This window comes from Lissotriton helveticus, chromosome 1_1, assembly GCF_964261635.1.
Source record: "Lissotriton helveticus chromosome 1_1, aLisHel1.1, whole genome shotgun sequence".
Taxonomy (NCBI): Eukaryota; Metazoa; Chordata; class Amphibia; order Caudata; family Salamandridae; genus Lissotriton; species Lissotriton helveticus.
In genome coordinates, this window is record NC_136057.1 from 345,001,588 (window position 1) to 345,027,488 (window position 25,901).

General features: G+C 43.4%; 1 protein-coding gene across 1 annotated transcript in view; it reads left to right on the forward strand.

Moving 5' to 3' along the window:
* Positions 1-25,901, forward strand: part of LOC144807657 (zinc finger CCCH-type antiviral protein 1-like) — a 189,438-nt gene that overhangs the window by 141,972 nt on the left and 21,565 nt on the right. Inside the window, exons 10-12 of the mRNA XM_078673287.1 lie at positions 7,433-7,529; positions 23,701-23,797; positions 24,568-24,698. Coding sequence (XP_078529413.1) covers positions 7,433-7,529; positions 23,701-23,797; positions 24,568-24,698 — 325 coding nt within the window. The remainder of the gene's footprint in view (positions 1-7,432; positions 7,530-23,700; positions 23,798-24,567; positions 24,699-25,901) is intronic.

Consider the following 25,901-nt stretch of genomic DNA (forward strand, 5'->3'; position numbering starts at 1 on the left):
AAACAAAGTAAATATGAAGATATAAACGTCAGGAAAAGAGAAAAGTGACTCGAAATAACAGTGACCTAAAGGAAACCATACCAAGCAGATAACAGTAAAATAGGGATTGAGAACTGACACAAGTAGCAATCCAAAGCAACTAGATAATGTAAATAGGCAAAACTTAACTAAGAGAACTTGCATAAACACTTGTAGTTAGCAGTCTAATATCAAAATACACAGTTATAGGAATGAATACAATCCGAAAAACTGGATTGAAAACAATCAATGCAAGAGGTAACTCATGAATAGTAGAGAAATTAATGAAGGTCAAAATGCATATTCGAGAAATAGAGACACAGTACGTGAACAAACACTAACTGTAGATAAGAACAATAGATATCTGAAGTGGAAGTAGATAGGAAAGAAAGGAAAAAGAGAGCGCAAACAGTACTTGAGATAAACAATGACCGAAGGTAAAGGCCAGAAGAGCGGCAGAAAGGGAGAAAACCTAACTAGAAAAAAGAGAAATAGATAGAAGCAGAGAAAAGGAAAAGAAATAAGAAGAAGAGAACAAAAACCCTTACGGATACCAGAAGAACAGAAAAAGTCAGAAAAAGTCTATCAACAGCCTTGGAAGTTAAAACCGACAAATAAACTCAACATGAGAGAGAAGAGATCCAGATCAACAAGAAAATACAGCCAGAAAAAATAAGAAAACAGATCAAGTGCCCGAGGCACCAGCAGACTGCGAAGTCGCCTTCTGAATCTCCATCTCTATCTCCAGCTGGTTGTCCAGGAATGTAGATAAGTCAGCCGGTTCATCGAAAATTCTAGAACGACCTTTATAAGTAATGCGGAACTTCGATGGGCCAGAAAACGAAAAAGGAATGCCCATTTCAGAGAGACGTTTACGAAGATTGAGAAACCCTTTCTTCTTATGACAGTATCTCTGGCAAAGTCCTGAGAAATTGAGATACGATGTCCATCCCAAAGAACTTGTTTAGCTTTGCGCATATGAGAGAGAATCTGTTCAGTATGCTGATGTCGCAAAGGCTTAAAGATGATTGCTCTTGGCTGGGTTGCCGCTTTAGACCGAAGCGTTGGAACACGATGTGCTCTTTCTATCTCAAACTCTCTGTGAAATGAGATTTGTAAGGTGTCTGAAATCCAATGAGATAAGAACTCTATCATAGATGAAGATGACTTCTCTGAATCTTCCGGCAGGCCAAAAATGCGTAGATTAGATCTACGATTACGATCCTCCTACTCAGTAAGATCTCTGCGCAATGCCGCCATTGAGCGCTCCAAGTGGTTGAGGGATCTGGAGTGTTTGTGCATACCATCCTCCGCAGAACTAATCCGTGATTCCGCAGTCGAAACACGAAGAGAGAGGGCTTTAAAGTCATTCCTGATAGCAGACACCTCCACTTGCAGTAAGTCTGTATTAGTTTTTGTTGACTGTGCAATATCATGCACTTCATTAAGGCGTGCCAGTATGGTGTCCAGCGTGGAAGTAGTATCTGAATGAGTAGACTCAGGCGTAGGAGACACCGACTTAAGCCTTTTCAGCGACGTGCCAACATCTTTAGGGTCTTTGGTATTCGAGGAACGACCCATATTGGCAGCCATGAAGGAGTAGCCGCTGAGAAAAAATAAATAACCACTTGAATGAAAAAAGTGCGCAGACTGATGTCCAAAAACTATAGATATAGCACACTGAGCTCAATAGGCGCAAAGGAGAGAATAGCGGCGGACTTATATGCAAGGCAGATAGGTAGCTACTGAGTTAGATAACTACAAGTAGAGCAGGAGGGCTCAGCAAAGAGTTCTTGCGAAAAATATCCACACTAGTATAATAGAACTGCACTGAGAGAGAACAGCGCGAGGCCAAGTGAATTGCCAGCCAAGTAGCAAGAAAAGAGCATAAAAAAGGAAAAAATGTTACCAAATGCAGGCATCAGAGCAGAAACTTCCAGGACAGCCCCCACGAGCTGCAATAATGTATCCAAGACAGCATTCCTGAGGAGAAAAGCCAAGTGCGTCAGGAGCTGGAAATGGCGGCCGTCCGTGAGGAGAATGAGCGTCTCTGAAGCCTGAGACAGAAATCATGCAGCCGGTGACAGAAACATCAAGAAAACCCCGTCATTCCGTTCCCTGCATGTTCCGCTGCTGAATACTACCGTTTCCGCTCACAAGGGCCGCTGGGGAGCGGAGAAATAGCCGGCCGGGCACCTCTTGCCACGGAGCTCAAGCACGGACCGCCATGCTGAAGCGGCGCGCAAGCCACGCCCCCCATAGGCCATGAGTTTCTAATAATCAAGTCCTTCATTTAACATTCTTCTAAGTAACACCTCAAGAACCAAGCTATATATAGAAAGAACATCAATGGGATCAAAGTGCATGGGTAAAATCAGGTAAGGACTAATGAGCCTTGCTCAGAAAAATCTCACGCAAGACGAAATTGCATCATCTCAGCCACTATAATTGTAAACTGCCTGTAATAAACACATACCATTAAAAGTACCTAACAAATCAATGTGTTTTGCGTAGCTGTGGTGCAGAAAAACACAGCTCCGTGTCACCAAGCAGTGCCGCCTTGGCACAAATGAAGAGTGTGGGAGACAGACAGACTGGGAGTGAGACGGACAGAGAACTGATGGGCCTGTTTTTGGAGGATCGGGTCTGTACATGTAAAGGGGTTTGATTTCAACATCGGCTGCCACTGCGCTTTAAAAGTGAAAGAAGATATAGTAAAGCAGAGTGGCAGCTGATGTTAAAATCAAAGGGCCTTGCCTGCACTGAGCTGCTTTCACTGATTGCAACACGAAGGCACATTTAAAGCGTGCTGTAGTCAGTGAAAGCAGTTCAGTGCAGGCAAGAATCTTTGACTTTAACGTTGCCTGTAATTGCAGCACAGTTGTTCAAACCGGCTAAGTGTATTGTAAGGCCTTCGATTTTAATATCAGCTGCCACTGCGCTTTGTTACTGAAGACAAATGTAAAGCGGGGTGGCAGCCGATGTTAAAATCAAAGGCCTTACAATACACTTAGCCGGTTTGAACAACTGTGCTGCAATTAATTCAGGGGCACACTTACCAGTCCTGCGCAGCTTCCCAGGAGGATGAGACCGCAATTACGAAGTGCGGACCCTGCGTGGAAAAGGCAGATGGCGCATGACTTCAGGAAGAACGTCACATACTTTGGCCCGCCCCGCCACAGCTAAGCTCACTTCAGCTAATCAGAGCAGCTGGTTTGTATGAGGTCGGGCAAGGGCTGATAGCTGACAAAGACAATGAAGGGATAAAAAATTAAATGCTTAAATGAAGTCTCCATAATTAGAAAGCAGCGCGAGCTACTCTCAGAGAGTCGGCGAGCTACCGGTATCTCGCGATCGACCGGTTGGAGACCCCTGTACTAGAGTGAGGGCTCCCCCCCTCTAGGTTTCAAGATTACATCATGCAGTAGAATCTTGTCTATTCATGGGTTTTATGTATCAATTCCATGAGAAGTGCCTATGTTATTGCTATTTCTGTATATTTTTTGTTTTGCTATTTCTGTACATATTTTGGTCCACTCCTCACTACTCTTATTATTGTCATTTATTGCTTCCATTTTCCTGTGTTGTGAAGGAAGGGGGTGTATTGGCATCTGGAATGTTGTTGAGGCTGGGAGCTCGTGGGGGCTTGTGGGTGTTCCTGGCTAGAATGCGGAGTGGAGGACTAGCGGCTTTTGCTGCCGGGAGTTTAAGGACATCAAACGCAATAACGTTGTTGGCAAACCTACCTGCTGTCTTCTTTTCACATAGTACATGACTGTATAATGTATTCATGCAGCACATGTAGCAAGTTACTTATTGGTAATACTAGTTGAGCAGCTTGACTATTATACATTCACATTCAATCCATTGGGAAGAAGGTTTGGTGCTTGGGTTTTTCGGCTTGAAATCACCATGAGTCACTCTGACCTGATCCTGTAGTCGGATGTATGACGGTACCACGCGTACTTTTAAAACGCGTACCGTTACAACGCTACTTTTACCACGCAAGTCGTTACCACGACTTGCGTGGAGGGGTGCTGGATAGTAAATTTTTTAATTTACTATTCCAACTCCAGTCCCCGTGGACTCTAGGGAAGGAGTTGGATAGTAAATTAAACTATTTACTATCCTGGAGCGCCCCCCAGCGCAAGTCGTGGTAACGACTTGCGTGGTAAAAGTAGCGTGGTAACAGTACCGCGTTGTAAAAAATGCGTGCTAACCGTTGTATACCCCTGTAGTCGCTAGCCAGTAAACAGATGATTTTCTGAGTCTAACCATGAGAAAGTGGTATAATGCACAGCGAGTGAATCTAGAATAGCCGCAAACTGATGCATAAATTACATGGTGCCTTCCGTCTGGAGAAAGACTCTTTTTTAAAAAAAATTGTTTCTACTTGGAAACCTTTGTATGTTTACCTGATCCCACAGCTGACGATAAGCACCACGTATTGATCATTTTAATATTTTTCTCTCTACATAGTCTCTCAGTTTAACTGATCTGTAATGTGGCATCCACCGTTATGTCATTTTTTGATTTCTGCAATGGAGTACATAAAAGTGTTCCGTTTATTTGCATCAGAGTTATTCTCTGCATTTGTCAGTCACTTCCTACATTCTGTGCTTTTGGGTTTGCTGTTGTAGGACTTACTGAGTTCTGGGCTCACCTGAGTTAGTGAGCCAAGAAACTCCTGCAACACTTTCTAGCAACAATTGGTTCCTCTACACTTGTGCTCTTCATGCATCTTTCATTTGCAAGGCTCTTAAGTAGTAAAGATCTTCTGGGCTTGTTTTCATGTAAGAGAAATAACGTAATGAATCTGTGAAGAGGCTAAATCACAAAACAGATGTAATTTAACCTCAATACCACAATGCAAAGAATCAATAACATGAGGGTGTTAAAAAGGTCCCAGGAAGGTCAGCGACTGAGCCTTATCTAAATCAAATATATTGTAACATAAGTGAGAGGGTGAAGGAAGTAAGATAACAGGAATATTAGACCGTATTACCACTCACAAGAACCTCAATGGAAAGTTTATGTAGGTACTTGGGAATCCTGATGCAAACCAGTGAGGAGCAGGTGGCTATGTGTTTCTGGAAGAGGGAGAACTAAAGGTAGGCACCCACAGACGGACAAATATGTATTTGTTCTCCGACCTGGCTCTGGGTTCTGCTGAAGACAGTAGTCCTACAGCTCTCCTTGGCAGAAGTCCTTAAAACTGGCCTTAAGGGTTCGGTGGTCATCAGGATTTTCAAAGATATGGGAGGAGTTAAAATAATGTACTTGCGTGTTTGTAGACTTCTGGCATTTGCACAAATCCCATTTACTGAAGCACAACTTGGGCAGCACTTCTGATCTTCCTATAACAAATGTTGTGTCGATTCTGGTGAGTATGTGTTTTCAAAGATTGACTCAACAATTTTTAATGCAGAGTTAGTTTCAACATTGGAAGCCATATTAACTTTCTATTTAGAATATTTTTAAGAGCCTCCAGGGCTTTTTACAAGGGTAGAGGAAGACCATTGTGGCAGTCTCCTCCTCTGCCTCTGTGCGCTTCTCCCCATGACCCCTCTTCTGCAGCCAGACTCTCTATGTAGCGGAAGGAGAAACTTGGAGATCACAAAGATGCTTTCAGTGACTCCGTCATGCTTCTTCTGCATTGAAATGTGTGGTGTCTATGCATTATATCTCAGTGCACTTATTTTACATAGATTTGTTGGAATCTTACTTTGTACTTGTCCAGGTATTCCATGTATTACTTAGAATGTTAGGGCCAGGGACTGGAATTGCTTCACAGGCAGTTAGAGCTACCGTCAAGGTATTCCATGTATTACTTATTTAGAATGTTAAGGCCAGGGACTGGAATTGCTTCACAGGCAGATGGAGCTACCACCTTCAGCCCTCTACACTTGTATACCTGTGTATCCTGTTGCCTGCAATAAATCTTCTCAAAGCGTGAAGACTCCTGGCCTATTTGAATTGCTGTACAACTTTATTGAAGAGAGCACATTTCAAAATGCCTCGCACCTGACGCTCTGTCCAGCTTCTTCTCATTCGTCCTCTCATCTTGCACCAGGCATATATTCCTTTTTATTGGGTTTTATGGCACCACCTGCTGCCCCTGGTTTGTGGAAGGGAAATCTCCCATAGGAAAAAGATATAAACTTTAAAGACAACTGGAGTCACAAGTTGATTTCTTTTATGAGCAGGTGTTTTCATTTTTTGTGAGTCACTTAATGAGTTTCTTCTGTGTTAGGCTGCACTCAAGGAGTTGTACACAATATATCATAGTATAATTCTCATATTATGGTGTATATCAGTGTTGATATGTTTTTGTATGTCAGTTGTCCTTGACCCAACTGTAATCATTAGGAACGGCAGTGGAAGCATTGAATAAGTGAAGCTCTACACCAGCAATAGCACAAAAAGCAGGTTTAAATAAAAAGTTTAAAAGGAGTTGGTTTAAAAGTTATACTTCTTGTTAACACTTGGGCCCTCAATTATAATGCCAGTCAGACAAGCGTCCGATCGGCATCCTTTCGGGATCGGAACCCCCGACAAATAGGCGGCGATTCCAACCTCCAGATTAGAATCCGACCGCCGTGTAGGCAATAGGAAACATGCTGTTTTGCTTTAAGGCTTGACCTGCAGACCAGAAAAGGGCCACAACAGAATCCTTAATGCAAAAAGGCATGTTTAAAAACATCCCTGCACAGTGTGCCAGGCACCATGTAATGCCTGGCACAGGGTGGGTGAATGTTTCAGGTGGCCCCACAGGAGACCTCCAGCGGAGGGCCAGAGGGGACAGAGGTCCTGCAAGGGGCCCCCAAAGTCCTTTTCCCACAGCCTCTCAATGGCGGTCGAATCGCCATGGAAAAGCCGTCGGAAAGAGGCATCGTAATCCCTACGGTGGTGTTTGAGCATGCACTGCCCCAATTGTAGGGTATTATGCTCTGAACGATGGTCCAACGGGCTCCTCGAGCCTGTCTGAGTGGCTGGTCGGTTCCTCAGCCCACTGCCTCCAACCACTCTCATCATAATGCAGTGGTCAGACCTCGGCACCAGATGTTGGACGGACCGCCACTGACAGGCCATTGTTGGCGGTCTGTCCAACATCGTAATCGGTCCCTTGGTCTTGTGTTTGATGGTGGATACCACGATGAGCTTGCACTTTTATTAAAATGTGCTTGTGGGCTGGTTTTGTTTTCCATACTTATTTTATCAGCAAGGACCAAATATTGGAGGTGCCATGGGGGGTGGTGGTGTGCGAACAGAATTTGGAAAGATAAGAATTGAGATAGGAATACTACTCCTAACAGACGTGTCCTACTAAACTTTGGGATTTCAGTGTAAACATTTATTTCCACCTCTCTAGCACCAGACTTATTTCATAAACCCTTTTTTTCCTGTTTCAAAGACATGATTCAGAAGAATTTGATTTTCGGAACAGAGAAAGATGTCCGCAGGAGACCAAGATTTGTGTCTAAGGAGGATGTAGATAAGTTAAAGCCAAGGTACGTATTATATTGTTATTATGATCGATAGTTTATGTGATTGGATGAATAATTCATGCTTAATAGTATCACTGCTAGTGGCAGGGAAGGCAGTGGATGATGGTATGAGAGTCTCAGCCCCCTTCCCCCAGGTCTGTAGACACCAGAGGGAGGCAGACGAAGACAGGGAGAATATTGAGCTATCATCTTCTCTTCTGGCCCCTTCTTCGGATATCTGAGGCAGGTGACTAACCAGTGTCTATCTGTGAACCAGCTTCATGGCCTGGTTTTATACTGCACTAGACTCATGGGCTCATATTGCGAAAGCTTTTTACTTTTGTAAAAATTAATGGAACCGATAAACAGCTCCCCTTATTTTTGCTTGCCTGTTAGGAAATCATCTAAACAGAGGTTTCCCTATGTTTGTTGCTCTTGTAATAAGAAATGGTGCATACTGTTTTTGCTTCACACTTTGTCCTGTCTACCACGTTTGAAAAGAGGAGAAATATGTTTGCTCTATTCCTTATGTATATGCTGCAATATTTGCAAAATCAGTATGCTTCATTGTTCTCTGCCACAATTCCTTGCAGAATGTGGTCAAGGCTCAGTTTGGAGTAAACCCTGGCTGCTGCATATGCTGTTGGTAGGCAAGCAATAAAAAGTGCACATTTTAAATTAACTCCATTTATCTCATTTATCTCCATTTTATCTCTGGGTACAGATATTTATTTCATTTATCTCCATTTTTTTAAAAACATTTTTTTTATTGATTTTCAAACAAACAACGCTGGTGTGCAGCAATGCAACATCAATTGGATAACTGACAATATAATATATAATATATCATCAACCGCTTAACACTGTCCCCCTTGCCCATATCCCTCCCTCCGCCACAAGTGTGCCTCAAGAGTGTGACCTATCAGCAATTAAAGTACATCCGAACAGGGGCGTAGCTAGAGCTTGTGGCGCCCGGGGCTATCCCACAGGTTGCCGCCCCTGGGGGTTGGGGGAAGGGGTGCTGGGGAATAAGTACGGTGAGCACTTGAAAGAGGTCCGAGAGACATGTAGGATTGCTGCTAATAGTTACCTCGATCGATCATGCAAGTTACATACATGACACCGTCCAAGGCTACACAGTTGAAAACACTGGTGACCGGCAGTACAAAGGAGAACACACAGACTGCATAATCGGACTGGGGACTCAGAAAAAACGCATGTAACATCCATCAGAGAGATGCATGAACGATTACCTGGTAATCCCCTTAGCACAATGCAAACATACACATACATGACACTGTTCGGGGATCCATCATCTACAGCTGACATTAAATGACCAAACATCATGGTCCCCCATTAAAGCAGTGGGGACATGCACAAATGTGATGTGCCCTGACTTGAGGTACAATAATGCAATGACGAACTCAGAACAGCATGAACTACTGAGAGGAGGTGGGGGCAGGGTGGTACACATATAGCCTGGCCTTAGAACAGATTCACACCAGTCAGACCCACGCCATTGCAGCCAGAGACTTTCTGCCAAACTCCTAGTGCCTACGGCTTGGTGCCGATCTAAGTTGGAGTGTGTGCAACAGCTAAGTTCAATTCAAGTCAAGGGAGATTTCTAATTTCTGAGTATCTTGTCACCAACCAAGTATCAGCCTGCATTAATTGAGAGTTGCACTAGTGGCCCTCCACAGCAACAAGCCACTATAGCAACAACAAAGTTCGACCCTGCAGGGTTACAGCATCACCATCCACCAAAGCATCCAGGCCTATCAACAGTGCCGGCTTCTTAACGGATGTGTTCTCATTCCTTGAGAATCCCAGGCCCCGCCAACTTGCCTTACCAGCACCCATCAGGATGCAGAGCCGTAGCGGAAAGGCACCTGAAATCAAACACGGAAATGGGAAATATAGTGGTGTATGCCAAATAAGAACACGCCCCCATGACACGATGCGGGCAGAGCACATCTCCCTTAACACCCTTGACACCAATCCATGCCGTTGCTGTGTCAGCACAGGAACACATCTCCCCGCCCTTCACTTTAGGGGGTGTCAGAACACATCCATCTTGCTCTCCCTACACCCAGGGCATGCAGCAGTACGGAACACATCAACCTTGTCCCCCCTAAGCCGCATTCCCTGGCGCGTCCACCTCACCCTACTGTACGGCAGTGCCACAACATGCCCCCCTACATTTCCCTTCACTCTCATGCCTGCAGTTCCAATCCACACATCCTTCCTTGCTCCCCCTTGACCCCAAATCACGCAGTGCCAAATATATCCGATCGGCCAACTTGCCCCGTACCTATTACGTTTGCCGAGATCTCTACAGCCTTAGCCCAGCAGGAAGTGACGCCATGGCTGCGCTTCCATAGCTGCCAATGTCTCACATTGCTATGTGTGACATTTTCATAATTTCGGTGGAATTATGAGTGACATTTCAAAAACTATGAGTGACACTTTCTCGCAAGCAAAATCAAGCAATGAGGAAAGACAATTAGCAGAAATTCCACCCTTCCCACCTCCTTTTAAATTCATGAGGGACTATTTTAAAACACTGAAAAGTTTGCTGTCACTACACATTTAATTTGGAATCTTATCAACGGTTAATACAGGCAGAGCAATCTATTTGAATTGCACTGCTGCAAGCATGTTTTTTTAATATTGTCGGAGCTGAAGTTAATGATTAAAAAATACTTCCCGTTTCTATAGCTTGCTTTTGTTTCCTCTGCAACTGTTATGAGGGGTTTAGCATTTCAAATACCCCCTTAATCACTAAGGCTGTTCATCAAAAGGTGGTATCGTCCCTTTGTTACTATTAATGTTGTAAATTACCATTATGCCAGAAGTCATGAATTATCAGACTTGAGCGGCCAACATGTGGCCTCTTACTACAACAGAGCACCGGAGGCAGTCAGATCTTTTGAGATCTTGCATCAGCAGGGATGACTATAAAAACTTGTCTGCTCTCCCAATGGTCGCCACGAGAACAGCCCTCAAACTGGCTTAACACAAGGAGGGGCATTTCACAGCTGTCTAACCGAGGGGGTGAAGTAGTATATGCTGAAAACTAATGTATACTCGTGGAGGAGTGAATTGCCAGTTAACACTAGGTGCATAGTGCTCGTGGTGACATTCATTCACTTGAACCGCACTGAATTTACATTTTTCAATGTATATGCAGTCACAGACAACAGTCTGTGTATCGACCTCTACACATCTGAGTTCATGGCATCGCCGCATGAGAGAATACCATGACACCTACAGTGCACCCACTCATTATCTATGAACGTGCACCTGAAATTCTGATATCAACTGTACCACAATACACACGCACAGGTATCTAAATGTGCACTCACATACCTCTGAGCCAGCATTCTCACTAGTCGCCACCACGGCAAACCACTAGCACGCAACCTCAGGGCATAGAATTTGGGCAAGACAGCCTCAGACTGCGGTACACTCTAAAAGTCACAGCCCACAGGCTGCAGCCTCGAGCCAGAGCAGAATTACGCTAGCAGTAAGTAACGGACAGCTGAAAACACGCTGGCGCTAAAAATGAAAATTTGCAGATGATTGACACTTGGCTGACACGGTCTCAAATGTAACACTTACAGTTGCAAGGCGAGCCATTCTGTTTATGGGCACCACCGCCTCCTCATACTCCTGGCCTCAATGTCTCAGTGCACTCCGTCCGCAAACATGAACGGACGGCGCGCTGTCCCCGCCCGGGCATGATGAGACTCTGGTTCTGGTAGCCTGACACACACTGCTGACGTACATGAAACGCGAAGCTTCTTGTAACAAAAAATAAGGCTTCTGAAAGTAGCAGAAACATGCATATGCGTGAAAATGCAGTCATCCGACTTTGTCAAATTTAAATGCCAGATGCGAAAGCTTAAAGAGTAAAACTGGTTGCAACTGCGTTCGAATGCCAAGTCAAATAAACCCAGTCTATTGGATGGCGGCCGCGGGACGGGGGTAAAAGGAATTGCGTCACTCACTGCGTCCTGACGTTGCGCGCGCGAGAAGTATGACTAAGGGTGATAGGCTGCCGCCTCACACTATTCCCCTTTAGTCATATTTCCAACGCGAGCAATGCCGGGACACTCTTCTATTTACTCCCGCGGCCGCCATCCAGTCGCGTAGCTAGGGGGGGGGGGGCGATTGTACTCCGTCTGGGTCTTTTGTAAAGAATCTACCTTTGCAAAATCCTTTCTGCAACTTGTGCTGACTCCGTCTTCTGTAACAGTAGGGCCACCAGAGTCATAGCTGCCAAGGTTCCAGATGGGCATGTGTGACATTTTCATAATTTCAGTGTAATTATGAGTGACATTTCAACGACTATGAGTGACACCTATTCACGAGCAAAATCAAGCATTGAAGAGATGGGAAACATCTCATATATACTATAGCAAATAAACAGGTAAGAGCAGTCTGCCAGAAAGTCATTCACAGAGAGAGAATCAAAGAGAGCAGCTGGTCTGTGGACTGATGCTGGGTGATTAAATATAATGGGCACTGTTGTAAATAGCTTCTTGTGCATGTATTTAACAAGAATTACTTTTCAAATGATATTGCTACAGGACTCTAATGCAGGTTACGATTTTTAGTGCTACCGTGCTTCAGGATTTTGAACGTAATACAGATCTTGCATTAAACGAATTTCAGAAACAGTCACTGTACTTGGGACCTCTATTTAGGAAAAACATCAACCTTTCCCTCGCAAAGCTGGAGGTTAGCACATCCAGGTCAAAATATCAAGAAAGTGATCTTACCATCATCCTGGTAATACCTGTCAAATGCCTGCTCGAGAGACCCCTGGACACATTTAGATGCAGCAGATTGGTTCCGCCGGGCTCCTATAACTTCTTTAATTAATGCAGGCCCTGCGCGCTCAATTACAGGTAGACTCTGGCCTACAGCTGGCTGAAGGCAGGCTGTAGCCACCGCGGTCCGTGGCAATTCCAGTCGGCCCCCACGCCTGCCTCCAGTGAACTAAGCTTAGCCGGGTGACGGGTCCAGGCCTCTGTACTGTCCCGACTCGATCCTGTGAGTCCCGGGCCGGGGGGCCATCCAGTCTTCGGCCCCCGTAAAATATTGAACTCAGGAGGGGGGGGGTGGGGGGATAGTGCACACACAGCAGCCCAGGCCTGTGCGAGCTAATGCAGGGAGCGCTGCTAGCATCACGGCCGGGTGCCATGAATATATCTAGAGCTCCGGCCGTGATTATTTGCAGCGCTCAGGCCACAGTTATTTGTGGTGCTCTGGCCACGGTATTGTCCTGTGCTCAGTCCCTCCATCCATAATTATAGGTAGCCCTCCTCCGGCCATGATACACTAGCGAGCCGCCTGCGCTCCAGTAGGAGGAAGCGACGTGACGTCCACCGCGATGACGTTCTAGTGACAGTGAGAGCGCGCCGCGGGATTGGAAGCATTATGATACACTGTACTTAGCTCAGCTGAGAAACTCAAGCCTGTTGGAGCAGCGCGCCGAAGTCACGGGCAAGCCACAGATTCTCAGTTTTATTAAGTGCTTTCTGTGACAACCACCACACAGCATATGCGTGACAATGCATTTCAGTGCGGTAATGCGGAGTACCACACTGAAATGCGTTAGTTAGTCAGTTGCGTGATCCTTGGCAGGACTGCAGAGTCGCGCGGCCATGGCCGCCCCCAAAACAGTGCCGCCTGGGGCGGACCGCCCCCCTCGCCCCCCCCTAGCTACGCGGGTGCATCCAAATCCAATTCGATAATGAACGTGATCAACAGTGATACAGTACAGGTCATAACATTTCTGCTCGGAGATCATCATTGAGTACATCGATCCTATCTCGGTTTTGTCCCCCCGTGTCAAAACACCAGTTGGATCTCGCTAATACTCCAAGTCCAAACCCTCCCCTGATTCTGATTCTGGGGCCTTCAATATCGCAACTAAGGCCTATCACACCCTCGCCGCCTCCAGTGCCTTGTCATTATTATTTCGCAGGGCCTGCTGCAACCTAAGTGTGCCTTCACTCTGCGCCCATTTGAGCAATTCCGTCTGCCATCTTCCCACTCCTGGCCCCCTCGCTGATTTCCAATGCATTGTGACTTCCCTCTTGGCTAATACAAGGCTCAGGTCTATAAATGTACTTGTCACTTTCCTTTTAGCTGTATGTGGGAACGAGTGCAATAAATAAATGCCCATGTCTATTTCTAATGTCCGGTCAGTTATGACACAGCAGTTCCAGCACCTCCTTCCAATACGTTCCTAAACTCGTACACCGCCACATCATGTGCTGAAAGTCGGCTTCCTCCAGGTTACATCTAGGGCACTAAGCGGCTGCCGCAGTGAAATATTGATTAAGCTTGGCCGGCGTCAAATACGCCCTGTGCAGTATATAGATCTGTGATGGGGTAGCACTCTCAATGATGAGCAGTGTCCTCCGGGCTCCTCAAATGTCCTTACATGAAGGTTTCTTACAGAATTAAGTATAAAGATAATAGTAAAGTTCACACGATAATGAATTTCAAATATTTAATCAGATATTTTTTTCATACATCTCGTTGAAGTCACAAGTATGTATTGCATATTGTCATCGTAATTCAGTAAGTGCACTCAAACATTCCAATGCATTTCGGCATTACAATCATGCCTACGTCAGGGAACAAATTCTGTTGGCAAAAAGGAAACGAAAATGGTCTAAGTATTGAATAAAGGGGTGAGTTGCATGTGCTGACATGGTGAAATGTTCGGGTTAGGGCAGTGAACGTGTAATTCAGAACGAGAACGAGTGAAGTGCTCTTAACGTGCCTATTAAATGTCAAGGAGAAATGCGCGAGTGGCGGGTTGTGGCGGTTCGATTACCCAACTAAGATAAATGGCAGTCTCGGGGAAAGGACGCGTTGCGCGGCAAGTGTTCATAAAAGGGGTTCAGCGTGAAGGATGTTATTCGGCGTGATGCTTAAAATCAGCAGTTGCTTAAAGTAGCCAAACAGTAAACGCGTGGCTTACCGTTAACATGCAAACGGGTTCCGTATCGTGTGTGTCCGAGTTCTCATGCCGGGATTAGTGAAAGCTGGACTCCGGAAGTGATTAGAGGGGAGGTTACACAAATGGGTAGGGCTCAATACTTAAAGGTGCAGAGTATGTTAGTCCCACGTGAGGATTTAGTACGAAAAACGCGATCGGCAGAAATAAAAGGTTATTCATGGTAGTGCCTAACGGAGTGAAGAGAACAATGTATATCTAGAAGTGAATAAGGGTTCCAAACAATAAATACATGATCGTGAATCTACGGATGAACATATATAATAACGACAAGTGCATATGATTCAAACCTAAAAATTAAAGATAAAAATCAAAAGGTAAACATGGTGCCACAAGGGCGTTGTTACTAATAAAGATTTCAATACTGCTGATGTGACCATAAAGATGACTGAGCTAGTCACTGGGCACATTAAGGAAGCGTTAGTCTGACCAAACAGTCTTTTATAGATAACATAAATATTCCACGCGATCATTAAGACCGTGTGGTTTCATGCTGCACAGGGTAAAAATCCAGAAATTCTCTCTTTTCAATAATTCGAGGTGATTGTCTCTGCCTTCTTTTTTGGTAACTGTTTCCAGGGCGCAATATCTTAATTGGCTGATTCCATGTCCTGCTTCAAGGAAATGCTGTGCCACCGTGGATTTGAGTTGTTTGGTCCATCGATCATATCTCGGTTTTGTCCCCCCGTGTCAAAACACCAGTTGGATCTCGCTAATACTCCAAGTCCAAACCCTCCCCTGATTCTGATTCTGGGGCCTTCAATATCGCAACTAAGGCCTATCACACCCTCGCCGCCTCCAGTGCCTTGTCATTATTATTTCGCAGGGCCTGCTGCAACCTAAGTGTGCCTTCACTCTGCGCCCATTTGAGCAATTCCGTCTGCCATCTTCCCACTCCTGGCCCCCTCGCTGATTTCCGATGCATTGTGACTTCCCTCTTGGCTAATACAAGGCTCAGGTCTATTAATGTACTTGTCACTTTCCTTTTAGCTGTATGTGGGAACGAGTGCAATAAATAAATGCCCATGTCTATTTCTAATGTCCGGTCAGTTATGACACAGCAGTTCCAGCACCTCCTTCCAATACGTTCCTAAACTCGTACACCGCCACATCATGTGCTGAAAGTCGGCTTCCTCCAGGTTACATCTAGGGCACTAAGCGGCTGCCGCAGTGAAATATTGATTAAGCTTGGCCGGCGTCAAATACGCCCTGTGCAGTATATAGATCTGTGAGGGGGTAGCACTCTCAATGATGAGAAGTGTCCTCCGGGCTCCTCAAATGTCCTTACATGAAGGTTTCTTACAGAATTAAGTATAAAGATAATAGTAAAGTTCACACGATAATGAATTTCAAATATTTAATCAGATATTTTTTTCATACATCTCGTTGAAGTCACAAGTATGTATTGCATATTGTCATCGTAATTCAGTAAGTGCACTCAAACATTCCAATGCATTTCGGCATTACAATCATGCCTTCGTCAGGGAACAAATTCTGTTGGCAAAAAGGAAACGAAAATGGTCTAAGTATTGAATAAAGGGGTGAGTTGCATTTGCTGACATGGTGAAATATTCGGGTTAGGGCAGTGAATGTGTAATTCAGAACGAGAACGAGTGAAGTGCTCTTAACGTGCCTATTAAATGTCAAGGAGAAATGCGCGAGTGGCGGGTTGTGGCGGTTCGATTACCCAACTAAGATAAATGGCAGTCTCGGGGAAAGGACGCGTTGCGCGGCAAGTGTTCATAAAAGGGGTTCAGCGTGAAGGATGTTATTCGGCGTGATGCTTAAAACCAGCAGTTGCTTAAAGTAGCCAAACAGTAAACGCGTGGCTTACCGTTAACATGCAAACGGGTTCCGTATCGTGTGTGTCCGAGTTCTCATGCCGGGATTAGTGAAAGCTGGACTCCGGAAGTGATTAGAGGGGAGGTTACACAAATGGGTAGGGCTCAATACTTAAAGGTGCAGAGTATGTTAGTCCCACGTGAGGATTTAGTACGAAAAACGCGATCGGCAGAAATAAAAGGTTATTCATGGTAGTGCCTAACGGAGTGAAGAGAACAATGTATATCTAGAAGTGAATAAGGGTTCCAAACAATAAATACATGATCGTGAATCTACGGATGAACATATATAATAACGACAAGTGCATATGATTCAAACCTAAAAATTAAAGATAAAAATCAAAAGGTAAACATGGTGCCACAAGGGCGTTGTTACTAATAAAGATTTCAATACTGGTGATGTGACCATAAAGATGACTGAGCTAGTCACTGGGCACATTAAGGAAGCGTTACTCTGAACAAACAGTCTTTTATAGATAACATAAATATTCCACGCGATCATTAAGACTGTGTGGTTTCATGCTGCACAGGGTAAAAATCCAGAAATTCTCTCTTTTCAATAATTCGATGTGATTGTCTCTGCCTTCTTTTTTGGTAACTGTTTCCAGAGCGCAATATCTTAATTGGCTGATTCCATGTCCTGCTTCAAGGAAATGCTGTGCCACCGTGGATTTGAGTTGTTTGGTCCTAATGTTAGATTTATGTTCATTGAGACGTGTTTTCAGTTTTCTCTCCGTTTGTCCAACATAAATCTTCCCGCAGGGACATTTTAGCATGTAAATAGCATTAGTGGTATCGCATGTCGCTGTTGCTCTAACCTTGATTTTATTGCCTTTCATAGGATGGTTTATAGTGGTGCCTTGAATAACACTATTGCAGTGGTTGCAGTTTGTACATGGAATTGTTCCTTTGAAGTCAGAGATTGTGGGTTTGGAAGATTTAAGAACTTCTCCTAGATTTTTTGCTCTGGTGTAGGCAAAGATTGGTTGGTCATCAAAAATCTTGTTGAAGTCAGGTTCTATTCTAAGAATCTCCCAATGCTTTTTAATGATCTGCTTGAACTTATTGCTGGATTTCGAGTATTTAGACACGACGGTGATGGAATCTCCCTTGGGTGTGGTTGTGCTGGATAGTAGGTCGTTTCTGGATTTTGTTTCGCATCGTTGTTTGGCCTGCTCGAGGACTTGGTCAGGGTACCCTCGAGATTTGAATCTCTGTATGGTGGTTTGAGCTTCCCTCTCAAACTGGTCAGTGTCAGAGGTAATCCTTTTTGCCCTGATGAGTTGACTATATGGTAAGTGATTTTTCAAAGGTTGAGGGTGGAAACTTGAGTAATGTAGGGTGTTGTTCCTGTCAGTAGTCTTACGGAATAAACTGGTTTTGAATTCTGTGGTGGTTTTAGTAACTTTGACGTCGAGAAATGTTATGGAATCAGTTTGGATTTCATGGGTAAATTGGATTCGTTGATCAATGTTGTTGAGTTCACATAATTGTTGCTGCAACATGTCTTGTGGACCTTGCCATATCAGGAAAATGTCATCGATAAACCTCACAAACATTTTGAGGTGATCTTTCCATTCTGTCTTGTTGAGGATGTTGTCTTCTTCAAATCTGTGCATAAAAATGTTAGCATATGCTGGTGCTGCTGAATTGCCCATGGACGTTCCAGTCATTTGTTGGTACCAACTGTCTTTCCAGATGAAGTAACTGTGGAACAATGTGAATTGTAACAGTTCCATTAAAAACATTTTTAGGTCATTTTTAAGTTGAGTTCTCAACAAGCAGTATTCAATGGCTTCTATGCCCATAGAGTGGGGGATGGAGGTGTATAAGGATGATACATCCACTGTGCATAGTACCAGTTGGCTGTGGTCCTCTATTGGCACTTGGTTAAGTTTTATTAGAAAGTCTGTGGTGTCTTTGATGAATGTTGGTAGAGTAATGACAATCGGCTGTAAGTATTTGTCTAAAAATGTTCCCACTGGATCGTGGATGCTGCCACATGTAGAGACTATAGGTCTGCATGGAGGTGCCCGGAGATTCTTATGTATTGTGGGTACCAAAAAGAACGTGGGGCTTTTCGGATGTTTCGTGACTAGATATTTGAATGTTTTATCAGAGATCACTCCGTTCTCCAGGGCTGAATTGAGTATGTTATCAAGTCTTTCCTTGAATTGGACAGTGGGGTTATTATGTAGCTTGAGATATGTATTGATGTCTGAGAGGTGAAGGGATGCCTGTTGATCATAATATGATGTGTTTAGAATCACGATGGCTCCACCTTTGTCTGCCTTGACACAGGTTATCTCGGTGTTGTTGGAAATAGATTTAAGGGTTTCGATCTCCTTAGTGGTGTAGTTTTTATTTTTAACCGAACGGTTGCAGTTGAGCTTAGATAAGTCGTTCCTGACTACAGTCTCGTAGGTATCAAGAGTCTTGTGTGAGACTGGTGCTAGGAAGTTGCTTTTGGGTCGTAGACCTCTAAGTTGATCTGATGGTAAATCAGCAGGTGTTTGTACCACGTTTTGAAAAAAATGCTTGAGGCGTAGTTTTCTCATGAGTTTATACAGAGTTGTCATCAGAAATATTGATGACGAGATTATCCCAAAGTGAAGTAGACGATAATCTCGTCATCAATATTTCTGATTACAACTTCAGTAAAACATAAACAAGGATTTTACAAAAAGGAACGTCATTCATCCCTACGGCTCAAACCAACAAACTCGAGTTGGAAATAGCTCTGTATAAACTCATGAGAAAACTACGCCTCAAGCATTTTTTTCAAAACGTGGTACAAACACCTGCTGATTTACCATCAGATCAACTTAGAGGTCTACGACCCAAAAGCAACTTCCTAGCACCAGTCTCACACAAGACTCTTGATACCTACGAGACTTTAGTCAGGAACGACTTATCTAAGCTCAACTGCAACCGTTCGGTTAAAAATAAAAACTACACCACTAAGGAGATCGAAACCCTTACATCTATTTCCAACAACACCGAGATAACCTGTGTCAAGGCAGACAAAGGTGGAGCCATCGTGATTCTAAACACATCATATTATGATCAACAGGCATCCCTTCACCTCTCAGACATCAATACATATCTCAAGCTACATAATAACCCCACTGTCCAATTCAAGGAAAGACTTGATAACATACTCAATTCAGCCCTGGAGAACGGAGTGATCTCTGATAAAACATTCAAATATCTAGTCACGAAACATCTGAAAAGCCCCACGTTCTTTTTGGTACCCAAAATACATAAGAATCTCCGGGCACCTCCATGCAGACCTATAGTCTCTACATGTGGCAGCATCCACTATCCAGTGGGAAAATTTTTAGACAAATACTTGCAGCCGATTGTCATTACTCTACCAACATTCATCAAAGACACCACAGACTTTCTAATAAAACTTAACCAAGTGCCAATAGAGGACCACAGCCAACTGTTACTATGCACAGTGGATGTATCATCCTTATACACCTCCATCCCCCACTCTATGGGCATAGAAGCCATTGAATACTGCTTGTTGAGAACTCAACTTAAAAATGACCTAAAACTGTTTTTAATGGAACTGTTACAATTCATATTGTTCCACAGTTACTTCATCTGGAAAGACAGTTGGTACCAACAAATGACTGGAACGTCCATGGGCAATTCAGCAGCACCAGCATATGCTAACATTTTTATGCACAGATTTGAAGAAGACAACATCCTCAACAAGACAGAATGGAAAGATCACCTCAAAATGTTTGTGAGGTTTATCGATGACATTTTCCTGATCTGGCAAGGTCCACAAGACAAGTTGCAGCAACAATTATGTGAACTCAACAACATTGATCAACGAATCCAATTTACCCATGAAATCCAAACTGATTCCATAACATTTCTCGACGTCAAAGTTACTAAAACCACCACAGAATTCAAAACCAGTTTATTTCGTAAGACTACTGACAGGAACAACACCCTACATTACTCAAGTTTCCACCCTCAACCTTTGAAAAATCACTTACCATATAGTCAACTCATCAGGGCAAAAAGGATTACCTCTGACACTGACCAGTTTGAGAGGGAAGCTCAAACCACCATACAGAGATTCAAATCTCGAGGGTACCCTGACCAAGTCCTCGAGCAGGCCAAACAACGATGCAAAACAAAATCCAGAAACGACCTACTATCCAGCACAACCACACCCAAGGGAGATTCCATCACCCTTGTGTCTAAATACTCGACATCCAGCAATAAGTTCAAGCAGATCATTAAAAAGCATTGGGAGAATCTTAGAATAGAACCTGACTTCAACAAGATTTTTGATGACCAACCAATCTTTGCCTACACCAGAGCAAAAAATCTAGGAGAAGTTCTTAAATCTTCCAAACCCACAATCTCTGACTTCAAAGGAACAATTCCATGTAGAAACTGCAACCACTGCAATAGTGTCATTCAAGGCACCACTATAAACCATCCTATGAAAGGCCATAAAATCAAGGATAGAACAACAGCGACATGCGATACCACTAATGCTATTTACATGCTAAAATGTCCCTGCGGGAAGATTTATGTTGGACAAACGGAGAGAAAACTGAAAACACGTCTCAATGAACATAAATCTAACATTAGGACCAAACAACTCAAATCCACGGTGGCACAGCATTTCCTTGAAGCAGGACATGGAATCAGCCAATTAAGATATTGCGCCCTGGAAACAGTTACCAAAAAAGAAGGCAGAGACAATCACATCGAATTATTGAAAAGAGAGAATTTCTGGATTTTTACCCTGTGCAGCATGAAACCACACGGTCTTAATGATCGCGTGGAATATTTATGTTATCTATAATAGACTGTTTGTTCAGACTAACGCTTCCTTAATGCGCCCAGTGACTAGCTCAGTCATCTTTATGGTCACATCACCAGTATTGAAATCTTTATTAGTAACAACGCCCTTGTGGCACCATGTTTACCTTTTGATTTTTATCTTTAATTTTTAGGTTTGAATCATATGCACTTGTCGTTATTATATATGTTCATCCGTAGATTCACGATCATGTATTTATTGTTTGGAACCCTTATTCACTTCTAGATATACATTGTTCTCTTCACTCCGTTAGGCACTACCATGAATAACCTTTTATTTCTGCCGATCGCGTTTTTCGTACTAAATCCTCACGTGGGACTAACATACTCTGCACCTTTAAGTATTGAGCCCTACCCTTTTGTGTAACCTCCCCTCTAATCACTTCCGGAGTCCAGCTTTCACTAATCCCGGCATGAGAACTCGGACACACACGATACGGAACCCGTTTGCATGTTAACGGTAAGCCACGCGTTTACTGTTTGGCTACTTTAAGCAACTGCTGATTTTAAGCATCACGCCGAATAACATCCTTCACCTTGAACCCCTTTTATGAACACTTGCCGCGCAACACGTCCTTTCCCCGAGACTGCCATTTATCTTAGTTGGGTAATCGAACCGCCACAACCCGCCACTCGCGCATTTCTCCTTGACATTTAATAGGCACGTTAAGAGCACTTCACTCGTTCTCGTTCTGAATTACACGTTCACTGCCCTAACCCGAACATTTCACCATGTCAGCACATGCAACTCACCCCTTTATTAAATACTTAGACCATTTTCGTTTCCTTTTTGCCAACAGAATTTGTTCCCTGACGAAGGCATGATTGTAATGCCGAAATGCATTGGAATGTTTGAGTGCACTTACTGAATTACGATGACAACATGCAATACATACTTGTGACTTCAACGAGATGTATGAAAAAAATATCTGATTAAATATTTGAACTTCATTATCGTGTGAACTTTACTATTATCTTTATACTTAATTCTGTAAGAAACCTTCATGTAAGGACATTTGAGGAGCCCGGAGGACACTTCTCATCATTGAGAGTGCTACCCCCTCATATTATTTACGCCTCCAGTCAAAAGGCGATACTCTGGAGCACCTTACAAAATCAAAAACACTACACAAACAGCTGTGCGCCCAGTTATAACCCTTTGTATATAGATCTGTACCATTGAAATCTAGCATTCCTCGTACTCTTCCAGGATCTTCTAATCATCTGGGCCCACGTGTTTTCTGGGATTTCCCTGCCAAGGTCCCGTTCCCACTTCCCCTGCAACATGCGCAATGGCTCCAGAGCCTCAGTCAACATGCGCCTGTAAAGGCACGTAATGGCCTTTTCATTTATCCCCATGTAAATGTTTTGTATTTGGCCTAGTGATCTTCTCATTGTGCCTGAAGGCCGTTTGGTATTCAGTGCAAAAAAGTGAAATGTCTTAGTGCAGTTAATTGTGAGCAGTGTCTGTTTTGGGACGATCTGGCTTGTCACTCAGCTCTTTAAAATTGCGGTGATTCCATGTGTAAAGTAAGAAAGGTCCGAACAGGTTTTACTGTCTTTGAGCAAAGGAAGGTAGAGTGAACGTCCTATCCAATGATGGAAGCATATCTCCATGCACCATACTTGCCACATGGTCGTGTGTCTCATCCCACCCATAGTCGCCCCGGGTTTTCTAACTTAAAGCTGTCTGCATGTTGGGAGAAGAGGTTGTGCGTTGGTAATAAGGAATTCAAACTACAATTCCCTACATGTGAAGTGCTATTGCCCAACAGGTGAGGATTGGATGTAACTGATGTGCTTTGCATGAAAATGTGTCAGCTGTGATAAACATTTTCATAAGATGTTCCTGGTTCATTGTGGAACAGTGTTTAATTTATAAAATAATAAGTTCCAGGGCAATAATCAGGAGCCTCTGCAGCTTGCACCACCCATCACCTTTGTCATCGCTGCCAAAACAACTACTAACCATCTCTCTTGCATGTAAATGTGACAGTTCAGATTATTCCAGGTCCCCAAATCTAAAGGAATGGCTGGGGAGGCAGGTATTAGTAATTTTTTTATGTATATTGTTTTCCTAAACAACTGATATACTGCTCATTTCTAAATTACATGAGCAGCGCCACCTTGTGGCAGACTGCCTTAAGTGCGGTGTTGACAATTAGGTGCCGGTGCCGAGCACCGGAAACCAATTAAGTGCCGGTGCTTAGCACCGGAAACCAATTAAGTGCCGGTGCTTAGCACCGAAAAGCTTCGGCTCAAATTAATCAATGTGGAACAGCATCTGGTGCAAAAAGAGGCATGGGGGCAGGTGTAAATTTGAATGTGTGGGATGAAGGAGCAAGATGTTTGAAGCATGCATTAGGGGAGACACTCGGGAGATGGTGGTTCCTTGAATTGGAATGAAGAAAGCAGGGGATACATCAGCGATATTACCATTTTAATTTCTCTGATTAAGCACCAGATCCAAGGGTACAGCAAACCAGCCGGCTTCTTCAACCAAAGGGATTCCAGGATACTGGGACAGCACAGCAGTACCCGACGTGGGATACAAGGTATAATCTAGTATTCTTCCCCAAACTCACATTTTTGCAGTAGTAAAACAGGCTGGATTGCATGGATGGCACTGGTGAATGGGCAATTTTGCATTGCCGTTTGCACTGACAGGTGAATGATTTGCACAGAATGATCAACACGAGAATGATATTTGCATAAAAAATTGATATTTTGTGTTTAGTGGTCTGTGTGAATGCCAGTTCAATCCATGTCTTATAGATGCAGATTGGCTTATAGAATCAGTCTTGAATCTGCATCTAATTAGAATGTATGTAAGCGAGACAAACTATGTAGTAATCACTCAACAAAAGAACTGGTTACGGTTTTGAAAAACAAATTTTCTTAAATGCAATTACAATTATTGTGCCGTGCTTTTGAGACCCCTTTTTCTCAACTAGCTTTGGAATAGTGAACAGATGTTGCCGGCTGCACAGCCAGAGGCAGAGAACCAGTATTTCTTTCTTTCATCTGTAGGAAAGGAATTACAATTTTTACCATGGCACTTGGCATTTCAAATAAATTGGAACTCCGCAGTTGTAGCGGTCTTCTACAACATCTCTGTTACTACTCTGCCCTACTTACCTATGCAGCACTCTTCTGAGTTTGACCAAGTCACTAAAATGGCCGCTACACCTAGCACAGAAGTTGCTCTGAGTATTGTGGTCACGGTGTTTATGCTGTAGATAAGCTGATGATCATCCATGATGTGTCCTAGTCAGCAGATTTGTATTGTGAATGATTGCAGACTGAAGATGTTTGTGTGTTTTAGTTGGTGGAGGTCAGCAAGCACTCCATGGAATTCAAGGAAATTGAGAAGTCCTTTAAAAAGACCATGCCGCAGCACTCCATCTCGAAGGTTGAGAGGATCCAGAACATTACTCTCTGGAATTTCTATCAAATGTAGGTAACGTATTACAGTTCTCACAGCTCCTAGATGAATAATGTGCTTCAGAAATGATGGCAGAGAAAATCACCAGAGCTGTTCCGATTAAATCTTCATAGGCGTCAGGGTAGCTTATGGCTGTCGTGTTAATCTTACAGGGGAGCAGTGAGCAGATACTCAAGGCTTGCACAGCACTGGCCAGCAATGATGAAGGCTCAAAAGGGCACTCTTCAGGCCTTGAGAAATCTACTAGCCCGCTTGCTATGGCAAGTCAGATTTTATCAGGGCAAGCTTGTTTTAGGACCTACTGGCCCGTTCTGGCGAACTGACAAACAGGTGTTCTGTTCACCCAGAAAGTGAATGAGCAGTAAAGATGCCTTTAAATCTAATTTTAATCTTATAACATTTGATCTGTAACAGAGGTCAAATATCAGCTATTGTCTTCTTACAATTTGCTGCTTATTTTATCTTCGAGGTTGGTGTTTACTTTTCTTTCTCTGACTGCAAAGTGAACTGCCTAACAATCACGCTGTACAAAGAGTGTGAAATGAAAGGCAGTAGGATGTTAGGTGTTTTCTAACACACAACATGCAAATAGCTTGTAAATGAACTGTGCGAACATTTCCAATAGCTGTGGAAGCACATTTTCTGTAACTGTATGATAGAAAAAAAAGATTTTAATAGGATGAAAACAAAAATCATAACACTTTACATGGTGATGTGCAAATGATAAATATTTTTGCTAAAAAGTAATTTCCTCAGATTATTGTCTATACCCTATATAGTTGTATCAGTAAAACTGGCATGTTAGTTGGAATGTTTGCGGCCATTGAATGGAATATGAGCCGTTTGTAAATGACAATGCGCTATCACATCATGCTTCAGTAATATATTTATTGCATGTGAATTTTTAAACATGATCTGAGAAACTTAACCGCCACTGCCCTGATGACAATGCTGAACTATGGTGAACTAAAAGGCAAGCACAGGTCATGTGTACCCTCTATGTGAGCTTGATTCTTATTACATACAGAACAAAAGTTTAGTCTATTAAACAAAATAGTTTTTTGTATAGCAGACGTGTTGAATTCACATATTTAAAGGTGCTGTCATATGTGATAAAAAAGAATAAGGCACCTCTGTAAAATAAAATATTTGCTTAGGATCAAACAATGTGAGACCAGTTTACGGGTCTAGTATATTACAGGGAGATTGAGTAG